The 17,438-nt window shown below is 34.9% G+C and overlaps 2 protein-coding genes across 2 annotated transcripts; one reads left to right on the top strand and one right to left on the bottom strand.

Moving 5' to 3' along the window:
* The first annotated feature begins 286 nt into the window (after positions 1 to 286).
* Positions 287 to 1,604, top strand: LOC145806004 (sucrose nonfermenting 4-like protein). The gene is made up of 4 exons (XM_082901610.1): positions 287 to 373; positions 706 to 843; positions 1,119 to 1,260; positions 1,363 to 1,604. The coding sequence occupies exons 1-4, from the start codon at positions 335 to 337 to the stop codon at positions 1,551 to 1,553; spliced, it is 510 nt and encodes a 169-aa protein (XP_082757736.1). The 5' UTR covers positions 287 to 334; the 3' UTR covers positions 1,554 to 1,604.
* Positions 1,605 to 4,881: 3,277 nt separating this feature from the next.
* On the bottom strand, positions 4,882 to 12,346 carry LOC145806005 (uncharacterized). Its single transcript, XM_082901611.1, has 5 exons — positions 11,810 to 12,346; positions 11,587 to 11,702; positions 8,957 to 9,052; positions 8,314 to 8,469; positions 4,882 to 5,339 (listed from the first exon to the last, which is right to left on the bottom strand). The coding sequence occupies exons 1-5, from the start codon at positions 11,867 to 11,869 to the stop codon at positions 5,297 to 5,299; spliced, it is 471 nt and encodes a 156-aa protein (XP_082757737.1). The 5' UTR covers positions 11,870 to 12,346; the 3' UTR covers positions 4,882 to 5,296.
* Positions 12,347 to 17,438: the final 5,092 nt, after the last annotated feature.

The raw sequence follows: 17,438 nt of genomic DNA on the forward strand, positions 1-17,438 counted from the left end.
TCCATGTACTAGTAATCGATGGATGGTCACTGGCAAGCAAATCCACCCGGAGGTGTCAGAATGCTCATTATCCTCGATTTGAAATATGTTTGGCAGTTACTGAATTTAGTACAATATTTGACCCAACTATAGGGTATATAAGGTTATATATGTGCTCTCTTTCCTTTTCTTTTTTCTTCTCCCTCAAGGAATTCAACTTGTTTGCATCAATTCTTTCATTTTTCTTTTATGTTAACCATGTTGATTATTTCTTCTTTCTTTTTTTTTTTTCTTTTTTCCCCAGGGACTTGCTGTTGTGCCAATCTGGGATAGCAATCGCAGACAAATTTCGGGGATGCTGACTGCTTCTGATTTCATTTTGATATTGATGGAGGTATTAATGCATGTTCTTATCTGCTAGCCAGAATTAGGTGCTTATTCTAGCATAAACCTGTAAGTTGCAGACAGCTTTTACACTGCACATTGTTTCTGTGGGCTCCCATCTTTCTTGATGGTGCATGCATTTGGTTAGCTGGTCAATAGTTCAATTTTGACAATTTGACTTCTATAATCAGTTACTAGCAACTCATTGCTTATCTTTTGGAGATATGACTTGGTTATTATGTTGTTGTTTGCATCCCTTGTAATTCAATGTATGTCATGCTCTCTTCTTGAGATGTTTGTTTTTTGGATAATCAATTTATGTTTGCTTGTTAATTTCTGCAGCTTCATAGAAATCGTGCAACACTGACTGATGAACAGCTGGAAGTGCATACAATATCTGCCTGGAAAGAAGGGAAATCCCAACAATATGAAGAAGCGTTTAGGGCTGCACAGCTGATGTTTGGTAGGCCTTTAATATGGGTGAGTGCTCTTGCCCACATAGAATATTCAGGGGATTTGGGCCTTTTTGCTTTTATTCATGTTCCCATCATCTAATCCCCCCTCCCCCCATCTTTTTGCAAAACACACACATGAAACTTGGTAAAGGAAACTTGAATTTCTTGGTGGTAGATTTCTTAATAAATGTTTCAGTTTTTCATTTTTTCAATTGATGAGATATATGGTTATATTCTCATATGGTAGCGTTTCATAGATTTTAATATTGTAGTTCTTTGCCCTTTTACTGTAACCCACAGGCTGGTCCCGATGAGTCTCTAAAAGATGTGGCTCTGATGATTTTGCGAAATAAGATATCAACTGTTCCCATTATATACTCAACAATAGAGGAATCTTGCCCACTGTTGTTACACATAGCATGCCTCGGTGGAATACTAAAATGTGGGCGGCTTTGTCAAGTTATTTAAAGATCCATTCTCTAGTAATATTGTGTATGTTGTTAATAGCTTACCTTCTCTTCTCTCTTTTTCTCGTAAAACTTAGATATATGCAGGCACTTTAAAAACCATCTTGATTGTCTACCTATTCTACGACAACCGGTCGGTAGCCTCCCTTTAGGTAAATGGAAAAGTGAAGTTGGAGAAGCACATGGTCATTTGTTAGCATTACGTCCCAATGAAACTCTTAGTTATGCTCTTAATATATTGATAGAAGGTGCGCATCAACTTTTCTAATATTTCAGCCTAAAGTTTTACTTTTATGTATACCTGACTTGCACCCCACACACGAACAATTTCTATAATAAAAAATGTGCCTGCATGCTCTCTCTCTCTCTCTCTCTTAGTGTGACATTGCAGTATAATCGATTTCTGTTATTGAACGAACACATTTTTTCACTCAATTTATTTTTTTTACATGAAATTGCTGGTTCTGCAAAATGTTCCTTTTAGGCCGCTACTTTATGCATTGCCATATTTTAAAAACATTTAATGATCCAATATCATCATTCTTCAGTTGAATTGGTGTTACCATCTATTAGTTTGATTGCTAATTAGTCAAACATTATATCTAGATGGGTTGTAAAAGCCAAACTTTGATTTTTATGTTTTTGTCTGTTTTTTTATTCTACAAATCTCTTATCTGAAATTTTTAGTTAAGTTATTGCGTGGGCGAGTAATTTATCTAAATTTTGGTCAACTATGTGGGGTGCATATACAGTTTTATATTACCGATTTCACCCATCTTCCTTTTCTATTTTCCAGCTCAAATAAGTTCAATTCCAATTGTCGATGGTAAAGGCTCCCTTATAAATGTATATTCCAGAAGGTAATTTCTTGGTTTTAGGCCATTTTAAAATTTTCATGTTTGTCTCCAATACATATTCAGTTTTACATCGTTTTAAAGTTGGTTTCAACTTAATTTTTTATATTTAGTGATATCACCTCTTTGGCAAAAGATAGTCTGTATACTCGTATTCAGCTTTGGATAACGAAATTATTCCTTCACGGGTTTGTCCACCTTGTTTTTTATTTCTAAGTTGGGATCATCGTAATAAATTTGAGATTCTTCAATTATTCAATTATAAGATAATTCTATATCGCAAGTAGTTGTGAAAAGTTTGAGAAATCTTTTTAATAACAATGCAAGGTATGCTTAGAAATTTTAAAAACATGAGTTCTCCTTCCATAAATATTCTGAATATTTCAAGAAACTCGGAAAAATACAGGAATTATTTGTATTATTCAGGTTATTTGGGAAAAAATACCAGTTAATGGAATATACTGGAGTGTTCCAGGATTCACTTGTTTGAGAGATTCTAAAAAGACTAGAGAATTTTGTTATCATGGTTGGGATTAGGGTTACGAGATAGGATTCTCAGCTATTGGTTTAACACAATTCATTGTTTTAGCAGTTTAGTTGGGATGCTGATGTAGGACAGCTTGTTGGATTTTCGTAATAGAGGTTATTTGATGGCCTAAACAGTGAGTAATTTAGGATTGTAATGGTTAAATTAGAGGCTTATAAGTAGGAGAAGGGATTAGGGTTGATTTGGGGGTGATTGAATAGGGCTTTGGGGCTGTAGCATGTTTATAAATGGTTTGACTAACCAAACACTAAATCAGATTTGTGATTACCAGATGGTCATTCCTGTCACGTGGTCAGAGCTTTTATGTTCCTTCCAACATTTCTTGCTTCTGTTAGAAGTTACAAAAAATAGAGTATTTCTTTTAGTTTTTGGCATGTATTCTACATTGATTTTTGGTTTATGGAAATAGGAGGGCAGGTGAAGTTTACACCAACAATTATCTAATTTTCTTTATTTAACTGCTGCAACACTTCACAATAAATACATTTACCCTGATATTTCATGTCTGCCCTATTTGTATTTGAAATATGTGTTTTTTTCTTCTTCTTCTTTCCCTTTTGTTTTTGTTTTATTTTCTTGGACAGAGAACTCTGTCCTCTTTGGAGTTGCCTAGGGCTGTTGTTGGTAACGGGCTATCCTCATCAGTCTCAGCTGATGATTTGGGGGTGATTGATAATTCAGAGAGGACTGATGGAGGTGCCATTGATGGAAGTGGCAGTCATATACAAAACAATGGGAGGCGGATGCAAAAGGTTCAGGATCCTGCTCGAGATCTTTCAATGCAAGTATTGGAGAAATTCTCTCATGTGACTAGATTTGCTCGAGAAACTACTTCCCAGATTTTCCGGGAAAGTCATAGTGATAGTTTTGGCACTAATGAGAGGAGGACAGAATAAATTTTTGGTGTGGTATAGATTTCCTTTTGATATTAAATTTGGTTAATCCTCTATTATGTATGGAATTAAATTATTGGGGTTGAATTATACTTGGTTCGTATGGAATTTGTATTACATTTAAAATTGGACGTTGAATATAAATTTTTTGGATGGTTGGAAGTGAAATGTGTGCACGTTGTTGAATGGTTGATAATATATTAAGTATTGATGGATTATATTGTTTATACAGGGTATAGGTTGCACTAATAATGGATACAAGTGGTTCAGTATTGATGGATTATATTGTTTATACAGGGTATAAAACATACATAATTGTTATAGTCTGTTAATTTTTGAAAGGGTAATATGTTATAATCTATTGTTAATTTTTGAATAATCTATTGTAATGAAACATACAAGAGCTTACATCATTGAAAGGGTGACTGGTATAATTTGTTATTGAAAGGGTAAGTGGTAATGAAATAGGTTATTCTTTTATTCTATTATTCTATTAAATAGGTTATTCTATTGTAATGAAACAGGTTATTCTATAAATCTATTAAATCATTGATTTCATATGGTATTTTTGAATGAGCAGAAATGGAGATTGGTTCGAACAGTGGTGACTTCTTTTTGAATGAGCAGAAATGGAGATTGGTTTGAATCAAATTTATGGAGTGCAACCGTGTGAAAAAATCTGTCTTCAAAGCTCTGTTCAAAAACCTGTGTGAAAAAATCTGTCTTCAAATCTGTCTGCAAAAACCTCTGATAAAAGCTGTCTTCAAAACTGTGTTCAAAACCTGTGCAAAAAAATCAATCTTCAAAACTGTGTTGAAAAAATCTGTCTTCAAATCTGTCTGCAAAAACCTGTGTCATAAAATCTGTCTTCAAAATTGTGCTAAAAAACCTGTGAAAAAAAATGTCTTCAAAAACCTGTGTGAAAAAATCTGTCTTCAAAATTGTGTTAAAAAAATCAGTCATCAAATCTGTCTCTAAAAACCTGTGTAAAAAAATCTGTCCTCAAAACTGTGCTAAAAAACCTGAGTGAAAAAATCTGTCTTCAAAAACCTGTGTGAAAAAATCTGTCTTGAACAAGCTATGTGAAAAATCTCTCTTCAAAATCTGTGTTAAAAAACTAGTGTTCAAATTCTGTGTTTAAAATATCTGTGCAGAAAACTGTGTCGGAAAACCAGTGCAATCATTCTTCAAACAAAAAACCTATGCAATCATTCTTCAAACAAACACATATAACAACCTGTGTCAAAATATTCTTCAAACAAACAAGCATTCGTTAAACATGTAACAACCTGTGTTGAAACATTCCTCAAACAAACAAACATATAACAACCCGTGTTCAAGCATTCCTCCAACAAACAAACATAATTTTAACAACCTGTGTTCAAACATTCTTCAAACAAACAAACAAACAGATAACAGATTACATGTTTATACTCCTCCAAAATAACTGTCATATATCATAAATTTTCATACATATCATCTATTTCAACTTCTAACTGTTATTTAAATTATTACATATTCGTAACTAATACAACAATAATTAAAAGGAAGCAAAAGATCTCATAAATGCAACACCAACTTCGATTTAAGTCTGTCTGCAATTTTTGCATCTGCATGCTTTGAATTTGAAGTTGTTCGCTTTGAAATTGCAAGTGTTCACCCATACTTCGAAGTTGTTCGGTGACGGTTGGTATGTTGTCCATTTACACTTTGTTCTTCAAATGATCTGAGGTACTGCCGCTAGCATTTGAAGTTGACATCTACAAAAATATGAAGCCAAATCTCAATCAGTTAGTGTATTAGTCTGAGAACTATTTAAAAAGTAGGAAAGGTTTGAATTAAATGGAAGCAAACAAGAGCTACACTTTGGTATTATACCATCCCAACATGAACAACAAATGGTTTATGATATTACACCAACATCAACAAAAGCAAAATAACTCAGTTGAAATAGCAGAATATTGAACATCTGATATTATACCATCATGATAACTAGCAGCCTGACTAATGAAGTTTGAACAAGCATACCCAGTCTGAAAAGCAGGGCCATATAATTCTATCAAAAAAAAAAAAAAAAAAAACAGTATACAACTCTAGTCCAGGAAAAGGCACCTACAGCATGGGGACACTCAATTGTCTAAGGTTTCACCATGGTGAAGTTCTTTCTGTATCTAATATACATACAGACACGTAGACTTTTGTTTACAAATATCTAAGCAATTACTGAGCTGTAATAAATAAATTAGTAGAACTACCAGCTTGGAATTGGAACAATACTAAGAGAAGGAAATATATGAAATGGACTCTAAGTTCAATTCTCATGGGAGGCCAAAGATTGTCTACGGAAAGAGTTAATGCAGCTGATATTGTGATATTAATCAGTAATTTTAGTGTTCCAACAGGGTTAAGAGTGGCAGAAGCTGCCATTTCAAATCAACAAGCATGATATTTTTCTGACTCTGTGCCTATATAAGTTGAACCTCCATTCTTTGTTGTTCCTGATCACTCTTCATTAATTTAAATTTAGGGACGATGTTGATTTGAATTGTAGACAGAATTTATTCCCGAGTGCAGAGCCGTGGTTTTTCCTATGGTGAAACATCCATTTGTGGTGGTTTTTTGGTTGCTGAACTTCCTAAGATGGAATTTGAAAGGGAAGAGCATGATATAAAACACTGCCCTTTGCCTGAGGAATCTTATGCTTTGCCTCCATATATGGATATGAAATCATGGGAAGTTCAAGCATTCAAGGATAACCAATTGGAAATGTACAGGTTCACTGCTGAGCAGAGATTAAATGCTATAAACATTTCTCGGTCTCTTGCAATGGCATATGTTATGGATCAGGTGGATTACAGTTCTTTTTCAGCACGTCTATGTTATGGATCAGGTGGGCTCAGGAGTTCAAAAAAGTAACATTTTGTTTCCATCTTTAATGAAGTAGCTTATATAACCTAACTACAGTTTGATCCGAAACTGATTTTCATTTGTACTATTAATAATGCTTAGACTGGACCTCAACCTCAACAACAAGAAGAAGGTTTTCAGAATGCTCATACCCTTTTCAGTATATATCAACAACAACAGCAACAGCAACAACAACAACAACAACAACATATTATTATTATTATTTTATTTTATTTTATTTTTTGCTTCAAAAGAAAATTAAATAGAATCCCTAAATCAATCTCTAAGTCATATATACACACAAACCCTAAATCAATTTCTAAATTACATATAAGTTATACTGTTATATATACAAACCCTAATTAATTTCTATATTACAAATCCTAAATCAGACCACTAAGTTATACTGTTACTAGCGTATGCCCGTGCCTAAAGGCACGGTGTAAATAATATTAGGATTATAATATAATTATAATCGCAACACTATTTAAATTTAAGATTAAAATGCAATTATAAAAATATATTTGATATTCGAATAATTAAAAGTTGCTCCTCATAACTTGATTGGACTCTATTGCCTAAAGGGAATCATAGTTTAACCAATTTCATAGGCCAATGTAATTAATTGCATGCTTCCGACATATTAAGGAAATAAGAGTGCATACTTCTCTGCTGAAGAGCATTCACAGTCATATTATTTTGACCCTCCATCTCCAATTAGGATATTTTCACAACTCCTGCGGACAGGCAATGCTTGCTTTTTCTGAAGCAAAGCAAGGTACAACAGCCTAATGCACCTGGCAAAATCCACCATTTGATTTGGCACCATTCCCCCACCCCCCCCCCTCCCCAAAAAAAAAAAATTTACATTGATTAAAAAAAAAGTACAGAATTTTAGACTAAAAGTCAAGAGTAAAGCAGATAAACATGAGCAATAATTATCTTCGCTTAGACAAATTAATCATCTACCCAAAAACCTAATCAAACCAAACTAAGCCTTATGTTACAATCAATTGGGATTGGCTACGTGAATCGATTTCGTTTTTTCGATCCTGCTCTGTCAAGTTATAATTTAATTTACAACCCCAAGTGACCAGTTCATCTTCTTCAAATGATACATTGACACTGCATCATCAGAGCGACGATACTACAGCAAAGGACTCTAAAACCCATAAAATTAATCTCAACCCATTAGCAACTAAACAAAGAAGAATCCATATCATGTCACGCACCCAAGAAATCTCGATAAATAAATGAGTAATATTGTCAACACAACGCAGGTATTCAACCCAAAGGCACAACAAATCACTAAAAATAAAGGGGGATGTGCAGAAAGGCTAAATAAAATTACCCCTCTCTAAAACAATTAAGCCTTTAAATGAATTGGTCCCAAATAACTTCACATGGTATCATAGCAGACAACATTTAGTTTTAATTGATTAAATGTTATGATATACTACATTGATTAAATGTTTAATAATATCTCAATACCTAACATTTAATTTATAACACATGGGTGAAACTATAACGGATAATATTGCCACTTTTGCTGCAGCAACTGCACTTCAGAAATTTTTGGAACTCCAAAAGATCAACTTGGATTGTTCTTCTCGGGTCTCCTATCAAAGCCTAATATAGTGACATGTTATATAAAGAGCATAATAAAATGGCGCTTAAGAATTTATAACATGTCATTGGAGTTTGGACTACAGCATTGTTTAAATGAACTTTTGTTTTGAGAAAGAGGATATATGAACTTTATTAACATTGTTTAAATGAGAACTTTATTTAGATTCTGGAAGTAAAAGAAGGAATAAATGACCAAACCTTTGAGCCTTGAACCCTTTCATAACTTCAAGAAACTCATTATATTTATCCCTTTTATCTTGAAATATGTCCTTAACTGCCTTGAGATATGCCAATGCATCATTGGTAGTTAGTTTCTGTGTGCTCGCTCCACCCATCATCTGGGATTGCCCAGAGCTTCATTACCCACACCAAATAAAAAAATAAAAAAAAATCAATATACTAATTTAATCAGGTGAGAGCTTTCATTAAACATTATACTTAGGTCAAAATATATTCTTTCAACAAAGATGGGTCTTAATTCCTATTTTTAGCTTCAACCCTAGATATATAATCAAACTTCAAACAGATTTTATAAAGAAAAATTCAACAAAAATCAGATCTTTGTTCTCCTTGAAGGAACAACATACTGAGTAAAAGAATGAAAAACAAAAATACTGAAGTTTAAAATCCGAAGCCAAACAAAATACCTAATCAATAAATAACTAACAGACTCGCACTCAACAATTTCAAACATGATTCACCAAATTTTTAGAAAATTTACTTGCTTATAATTTTTTATTAAATAAAGAAGCACTCATAATTACAGCTTACAATATCACAATATTAGAAAAATGAGAGTTAAAAAAAAACAAACTAAGAGAGAGATAGAGAAAGGACTCACAGTTCGGCGCGAGAGGAGACGATGGGGCGTTTGAGTTGAGAAGCCATGTACATATCATCTCTAGCCCTCTTCATCTTCGTAATCAAAACTCTCAATCTTCAAAAAAAACTCTGATGGAATGCCACATATTGAATAATCGAAGTGCTTAAGTATAACATTATTGTTGATTAAAATATTACAGGGTACAACAAATCATATTATTGGCATCATATCTATAATTTTTCATAGTCAAATTACAGCAATTTATAATGACCTGGTACGACCATTGGTTGCAATGAGGATATTTTGCTGCTCGGAAAATAAATTATACCCTTCTTGGCATGTAGTAAGTTGGAAGGAAAAAGAGAAAAAGAAAACTAAGAAATAGTTTCAAAATCTGATAAAACTCATCCCAAACCTAGATGAAAACGACAGGGGAAAATGGAAATTTACAACCAGTAAAAAGGTCCAACTAAATGTTCAGGCCCAATTTAATATAGGACCTGAATAAAGAAAAATAATTGAAATGTTAGCATGCAATTCAACATCATCTTAGTCCTATATATATATATATAAATGCATAAAATACATCCATAAAATACACACAAATCTATATATATATCAGTTCATCAAAGCCCACACAAATGCATATATAGTCAAGATTTTGAAGAACCTCACCAATTTGCTATGTATGAGTGATGTGAAATTTTATAAAAGTGTTCCCTAACTATTTTCTAATTATATTTTTGGTAATAACAGCCACATGCATCCACATACATTCACTTCAACTTGCCTCATTCAAAAATTTAAAATTATGCTGGAAATTTGTGTTAATGTATATAATATGATAGTGGTGTTGGTGAAGAATAGTGGCATGTATAGAATATGATAGTGGTGTTGGTGGTAGATAGTGGCATGTATATAATATGATAGTGGTGTTGGTGAAGGATAGTGGCATGTATAGAATATGATAGTGGTGTTGGTGGTAGATAGTGGCATGTATATAATATGATAGTGGTAGATAGTGGTAATATATAATATGTAAGTGGCATATAATGGGTTATAATGATGTTTGTAATATCTCCTATATAAAGAGTGTCATTTGGTCTTGTAAGATAAGAAGTTTTGAATATAACAGAAATATATTCCTTCTTCCTCATATTTTCTAAGTAATTACACATCACAAACAAGAAGAAACGAAATTTAGCATATATTCTAAAAGAAACTATTTAACATAGATTTTTTTTTTTTTAATTTTCTTAAAGAATATATTGTATAAATTGATAAAATGTTTAACTATTGTTTTTTTTTTTTTAAATTGTATTAAAGACTCCTATATATAAATCCACAACAATTGACAAATTAATGTTTATAAATTATAAATCCAGAATGGTACACCAAAAGTTAGTGGTATGCTCATGATAACTAACTGATACACAGCTACTTCACCTAAAATTCCGATCGAATATGAGAAACTTAACCTTCTAGGTTGGAGAAAATTCGGAAGAGACATACAAAAAAAAAATGTAGCTCAGATTTTGACCTACATAACTCTAGGAACTTCTTTTGATTCCAGATGATAACCAACAAAAATGTAAACTTGAAAAAAGCTTTGCATGCCGTCAACATCAAGAACATCAATGCATTAATGAAATAAAATTTGACAGCAGAAGAAATACACATACAAGAATGATTTAGACAGACATACACGCAAACACAACTATGTTTCCCTTGCTTCTAACAAAATTCATCTGTGCAATGATAGGGAAAATGACCCTAAGCCTTCAGTGGCACACACTGTTGAGCATGCAGTTCAGTGCATCCTATCAATGGAATTTTATCATATGTTATATATGAATATTTCATTCAGAGACTTAACATCACTTCTTAAAATCTAAAGGAGTAAGGATTAATATGTATAAATCTCTCTTGTTTTTCTTTATCATTAAATCCCAAGTTACTTTCATCAAACTTGTAAGGTGTTTCATAGTGATGGATGAGTGTGTTCCCCAAGTGTCCAAAGCGTGTCCAACTATCTGTATCTAAAAAAATTTAAATAATAATAATAATATAACATGTTTGGACACGTGTCCAACATGTATTCAACACAGGCACAGCACTTTTTTAGATGTATTTGTGCTTCTTAGATCACCCAAAACAGTAAAGTAAATAGAAGGGAAAGGTGGAGATTTTGTTTGCTTCATCATTAAGCCACCTGTCAAGCTGTCAAAGAAAAAGATATAAATTTTGCACCCAAAAAAAAAAACACTTTTCAGATCATTTACTAATTACAGGAAACATATTGCAAATGCAAGTAAAGCACTATGTTTCATAACGGCCTTTGTGAAGTTCGAAAAAGGGTCAGGAATCACCCTTCAAAAGCATACCCAGCGGTTAACAGCAAATTTATGTATTACAAAAGAAAATTGTTTAGTTTGATATTGAATCCTATTTTGAGAATAACAATATCTTCCACTTTAGTTGTGTTTCTCATGGCATAATCCTTTCTTTTCTTTTACTTCTTAACTTCCAAGTCCCTAGCTAGTAGCTAGTAGCTACTATACGTCGGTTATAAAGTTTAATCAAAAGAATTCTAAAGAGTGTTTTTTATGCTTCCTTACTTCCTGCATGATTCTTCTTATTATGCTCACCTTGTGAAGACAAATGCTGGCCCAAGTTTAACTCCCTTTGATGCAGTAAATTTGAATCGGTTGAAGATCAGCCACCTGGATAGAATGGGAATTCCTTGTTCTATTTGCAGACTAAACTGCATATAAAACAAATTTGAAGTAAAAAATATAGCACTTTTAAGTTTTTGAATCACATTGGCAATAACAATATTTAGTTTTAGTTTGGTAATTAAAGATATATTACTCGACTGAAACTACAATCATTTGCCTCTGCAAATTGAGACTCCTGCTTCAGTACTACCATATTGTCCTCATAACTGCCACTGTACAACAGGTAATTCACAGAGAAGTTTCAATCAGTTTGTCAGTTAACTATGAATTTGTGGGTGAATGTAAAGCATATAACTTTCAATTGTTTGAGGTTTATGTGTCATGCATATATATTGACAACTACAAGTACTTGAAGAAATTGTTCATACACGAATGAAGAAATTGAAATTAATATCTGAATGGCTAGCAGATGGGAACGATTACGACCAAATGATGTTAACAAACTGTTCCATTTTGAACTCAAAATTATGTAGATAATGAAAATTACAAAAGGAATAGAGGAGGAGCGAAAAGGGGGCCTCGTAATTACTGGGGTGGAAATGTTAGGGATATCATTATCTAATATCAGCCATGTGCATCCAATTCAATTCAAGTTAAATTCGATAATATGTTCCAAAAGCCTCTCTTGCCTTTAACCAAAACCCAAGTTTTTTTTTTCTCTTTTTGTGTTTTCTATGATTATTATTATTTATTACTTTTCTATAGTTTTTAAATTCCATGCAAAGGACTTTTTTTTTTTCTTTTCGTATTCATATTGCAAAAGCTTGGAGCATTCTTTGTATCACATAATTAGTATGAAATCCCGTAGGCCTCAAAAACTAGAGAAAAAAGGCAAGTTGGGTTCCATGTGAGCAGAACTCATAGGCATGTTGTTTCCAACAAAACAATCACCTTACCAAATAAAATTATAATAATTTTAACAACAATTGAAATGAACAATTTTTTTTTAGGAAGGTAGGTCGGCAGATAATGTGGCCTGTAGTATATGCTTCTCAAATTCATTGTACTACGCTGAAAATTATTATGCTGCTGCATATGGAGAGGTCATAGTATCTTCGACTATTCTCAAATATTATTGTGCTGCTGCACATGGTGGTCCACTAAGAAATGCAAAACAAACGTGTAAAGATGTTCTTTTTCCCCTAATTTGCTCACAAATCTATGGAACACGCCAAAAGATTTTATCAACAAAACAATTTGCAGAGTCTTAAAAACTAGTGTTGGACTCATGCAATGCATTGGATAATTAATTTTAAGCAGGCATTTCTTGCTAAATATATATTATAATACATTTAAGACAAACACATAAAGTGCACAGTTAAGACTAGTACCAGTAACCCAAGAAACCCACATTGAGGACGACTATATCATACTTACATTTGAGCAGAAATGGAGAGAAAATTTAGGGCAAAGATGAACTGTCCATCTTCTGATTTCGTTCTGACGCGTTAATGCGCCTCGCCACCTGGTCTTTCTCATCACAATCAGCCCGTTTGAGATCGCCGTTCTGACGAGGCCGACGATAGTCCTTTGTAGACAAAGGTTCTAAAACAGTTGAGGGGAGTGTAGGGTCTGGATTTGAACATATGGCTTGTGGAGGGATTGGAGAAGATCGAAGGTAGGGTTAGGGTTTTGGATCCGACGACGAGAGTGGAGAAGACGATGTAGACGACCGGCGAAGAGAATAGGAGAAGAGAGAGAGGGCGGTGAGGGAGGAGGTGTCGCGGCGGCGGCGGTGGTCGCCTGTGGCGGTACCAGAGGCGACGACGCAGGAGGCGGAAGAGATAAAAGAGAGAGGAGAGTGAGAGGGAGTGTTAGGTTAGGTATTGGGGATTTGAGATGGTGACAAACGGGGGGGGGGGGGGAATTCATGCGCGGGAAAAAAGAATAAATAAATTTTCTTTGTTTTTTTTTTTTTTTTTTGTAGTTAATGATTTTTATTTTTATTTTTTTTTAGGTTACTAAAGTTAAAAATTTATTTGTTTCATTTTATTTTATTGAAAAAAATTTATTCTTTTTTTATTTGGTAAAATAGGGTTAAAAGTATAAATCTAGATACATTTAAAAGTATAAAATTTAGATACATTTAAAAGTATAAATCTCATTAAAAAAATAAAATTACACCAAATATAAAAAAAAAACATTTATTTTTTTATTTTTTGTATTCATAGATATTTTTCCCTCTCTAACTTTTAGTAATGGGAGAGGTCCACAATAAATTTTTTTTTTTAGTCTAAGGTCCCTCACTCACACCCATATATATAACACATTCTCTCATTCTCTCTCCTTTCTTTTCTTGCACCAAACAACTCCTCTCTCTTTGCTCTTCATTCGCAACATTGTTCAGAGCTTCATTAGTGTAGACACCCCATTTTTGACCGTCCTCAAGACTTGGACGTCACCGTTTGAACACTCGGTGATTATCCATGTTTGTGTTCGTTTGGAGTTCTCGGAGGTCTCGGCTCGCGCGCCATGCCTCAGGATCCCCGAACTCGACCGTTTAGTGTCTGGTTTTGCACCAAACACTTGCATCTTGCCTTTGAGAGGCAGAGTGGGGCTTGTAGACCATCCCCACCCTTCACCGGCAGTGGCTAGATGCCACCGGCTGGTTTTTGCTGCCACCGGCAATTTAGTTTGCCGGTCGGCACTATTTGTTGCCGGTCGGCACTTTTTTGTGCCGGTCGGCACTTTGTTTGGCCAAGATGGCATTTTTTGCCGGCCGATTGCTGTTCATCTGCTTTTGCAGATATTTTTGGACAGCTGTATAACTTTTTCTCCCCTCCATACACGTGTATGGAGGGATCTCCCTCTTGCAAAGCTTGTTTGATAAGCTTTACAAGAGGCTTATAGAGAGAACTCTCTCTAAGGCAAAAAGAGAGAGGCTTAGACATTTTTGGAGAGAAAAAAGACAGAGGAGAGCTCTGGTTTTCTAGGGTTAGGGTTAGACATACACAATCTATCTCTCTTTCTCTTCCATTTTGTTCACTAGGTGTTTTGTGCCTTACTATTGCACACAAACACCTAGTGTTTCACCTTCCTCTAGGAGCTGAGGTTCTAAAGAGTGTATTTTGAAGTTTTTGTCTTGGATTCAAGCTCAAGGAGGCCATTGGAGCATCTTTGTTGAAGAGGACTACAAGGGTGAGAAACTAGTCCCTTTTTCCCTTATTTTTGCTTTGATTTTATACCTATCTTAGAGCTGTTTTTGTGCTTGTTGTATAACATAAAAAAGTTCTATTTTTAAACCCTCTTTATTGTTTATTAAGAGTGTTTTGTTGTTTGAGGGTTGTTGACCACCCTTAGGCCTCAAAAGGCCTCATTTTGAGCCATTTTGTGCTAGCTCCGGGATTTTGGTGTTGAGGTCTCTTCACCACTGAAATCTTGAGGGATTTCAGTGGTGAAGATGATGCTTTGAAGTCCCAAGAGGGAGAGGGCCACCCCCTCTCCTTGTTGTCCTTGAAAAGGGCATATTTTGGCCTCTTAAAGAAGCCTATGCTTGAGTGTGTGTTGAGCATGTTTGGTTTGTTTTTCATGCTTATATATCCATGATATAACATGATTTCAAGTTGGTTTTGGAACCTTATGCATGCTTAGCATAGTTGCCATGTAATGCCATGTTTGTGCCTTGACATGTCTAGGTTGTTAGCCTTTGTTGGAGCATGTTTTAGGCTTGTATTTGTGAAGATTATATGCTTATTTTGCCATGTTTTAGATCTGTCCATAGTCGTTTGGGTCGATTTTAGCATGCATTATATAGCTCCTTTGTATTTGGGCTTGTTGGCCTTGAGTGTGTGCATGTGTAGCATGCCATCTTTGCATTGTTTTGATGATTTGGAATCATCCTACATGCTATTTCAGTCCCATTTCCATGCTTATTGGATTGCCTTGCATGTCTCTTTAATGCTTTGAAAGCATATGTTGCAATGCTCCATGTTTTGGTGCCTTTGCATGCCTTTGTCTTTGAGCCATCTAGACGCCATCTAAGTGGTCTTTTGGGCCTCATGTTATGAGCTAAAAACCTTTTTTTTAGTTGTTTAATGCATGCCATGTTTGGTCATGATAAGTGTAGTTCAATGCATTATTGATTTACCTTGAACACTTGGACTTTTTGTTGCATGCTTGACTTGATTTATAATTTGGTTTGGCATCATTTTATAGCATGATTTTAGGGCTCATGTTGCATGCTAATTGTCCATGTTTCCTCCCTCTCAAGTGTGCTTGAGGGTTGTTTAAATTGTGCCCAAGTGTAGGCCTTCCATCATGTGTATGTGTGCATGTGTTTTGGCTTCTTGTTTTGGTCATTTTGGCCACTGTTTTAGGCCTATTTTAGAGTTGCCTAATTCATGTATAAGTCCATCTTGCCATCCATTTGCATTGCCATATGCATGCTTGTATGCTTGCATGAGTTGATTGCCATGCCATGTTGCATTCCTAGCTTGTATGCCTAGGTTGCATTGCATGTCGCATGCATGCCTTGTTCCTTGAATTGGTGATAGGAATTGGGCCTTATTTGTTTGATTGGTGTGCATACATTTGAAATCAAAGATGCATACTCGGTTCTTTGGGCCACCATGCATGGAAATGCATGATTGGTGGTCCAAGAACCGAGGCACGTGTCCCTTTGAGTCATTACCATGATAAGGGACGTGAATGGTGCATATATGCCTTGAATTGTGCTGCCATGCTTTGCCTTGCCCTCTGTTGCTGCCAGTTGCAGGTTCTGCAGGCTTTCTCTGCCGACCGGCAGTGTAAGGTGCCGGCCGGCAATCTTTTTCTGCCGACAACTCCAATTTTGTGCCGATGGACACATGCCAGTGCCGGTGATGATCCCACTCAGCCGGTGGTACTCCCCAGTGCCCAGGGATATAACCTTGAGGTTTTGACAGCCTCCAGAGGAGGAAAGGAAGGAAAACAGAGGCGGCCCATGCATGGTGGCGCGCTTCCCGAGGCGTTTTCCTGTTTTAATTAATTTAATTTAATTTGTTAATTAAATTAGTTAATTTGTAATATTAATTAGCTTGCGTAGTTAGTTAATTTGTAATATTTATTCGGTCCCTCCGAGCGAGGGCAAATCTGTAATAAGTGTGTGTGGGTGTGTGAATGTCTTCCAATCCCCACTTCTTTCCTCCCTTTTATTTACCCGCTTTAATGGTTAGTATTAGGACACGTTTAAATTAGCATACCTTATGCTATGCATGCGTGCATCCATGCATTTGTATTACATGCATTGAGCTCGGTACATCATACTAACTGCATATGTATGTCAAATTCCAAACTGAATATGTGAAAGTTGTGCATTTTCACATGACATGTTTAGGATAGCCGAGCTTATTCTTAGCGACATTTTGTATGCGATGCATTAGGCACTTCACATGGACTTGGATCATGCATGTTTGCTAACAAGTTCTTGGTTTTGGCATGGAGTACTATGTAAGTATTTTAATGCTTTAGCATATCGCACGCGTGTGAATGTTACCATGACAGCATGCTTAACATGTGGCTAGCTGCTTATGTGTTATAACTGCTTGAATGCCTGTGGGTGAAGGTTGGGTTGTTTGAGTTGGAAAAACTCATTGAAATCCGTATTTTAGCCTACTTGCGAGTAGCAAATTCCAAAGCATTTTCAAACCAAACGGATATGCAATGTTTATTTCCAAATTAGGCAATCTAGTCTATACTTGTTTGCTGTGCGCATAACATAGTAATTCTAGGCTAATAATTGGTATAAGAACACGTAAAGTTTTCAAAAACGGATATCACGGTTA

This window comes from Camellia sinensis, chromosome 13 (genome assembly GCF_055761805.1).
Source record: "Camellia sinensis isolate YWXY chromosome 13, ASM5576180v1, whole genome shotgun sequence".
Taxonomy (NCBI): Eukaryota; Viridiplantae; Streptophyta; class Magnoliopsida; order Ericales; family Theaceae; genus Camellia; species Camellia sinensis.

What these genes read in the sequence shown, in the direction of transcription:
- LOC145806004 (XM_082901610.1), top strand. Translation starts at nt 335, where the DNA reads ATGCTGACTGCTTCTGATTTCATTTTGATATTGATGGAG. An exon ending in TTGGTAGGCCTTTAATATGG is followed by an intron (nt 844 to 1,118) that starts GTGAGTGCTCTT and finishes TGTAACCCACAG; the next exon opens with GCTGGTCCCGATGAGTCTCT. An exon ending in CCTCGGTGGAATACTAAAAT is followed by an intron (nt 1,261 to 1,362) that starts GTGGGCGGCTTT and finishes CGTAAAACTTAG; the next exon opens with ATATATGCAGGCACTTTAAA.
- LOC145806005 (XM_082901611.1), bottom strand. Translation starts at nt 11,869, where the DNA reads ATGGTAGTACTGAAGCAGGAGTCTCAATTTGCAGAGGCAAATGATTGT. An exon ending in CCAGCATTTGTCTTCACAAG is followed by an intron (nt 9,053 to 11,586) that starts GTGAGCATAATA and finishes TTTTTTTTGAAG; the next exon opens with ATTGAGAGTTTTGATTACGA. An exon ending in AAAGGGTTCAAGGCTCAAAG is followed by an intron (nt 5,340 to 8,313) that starts GTTTGGTCATTT and finishes ATATTTTTGTAG; the next exon opens with ATGTCAACTTCAAATGCTAG.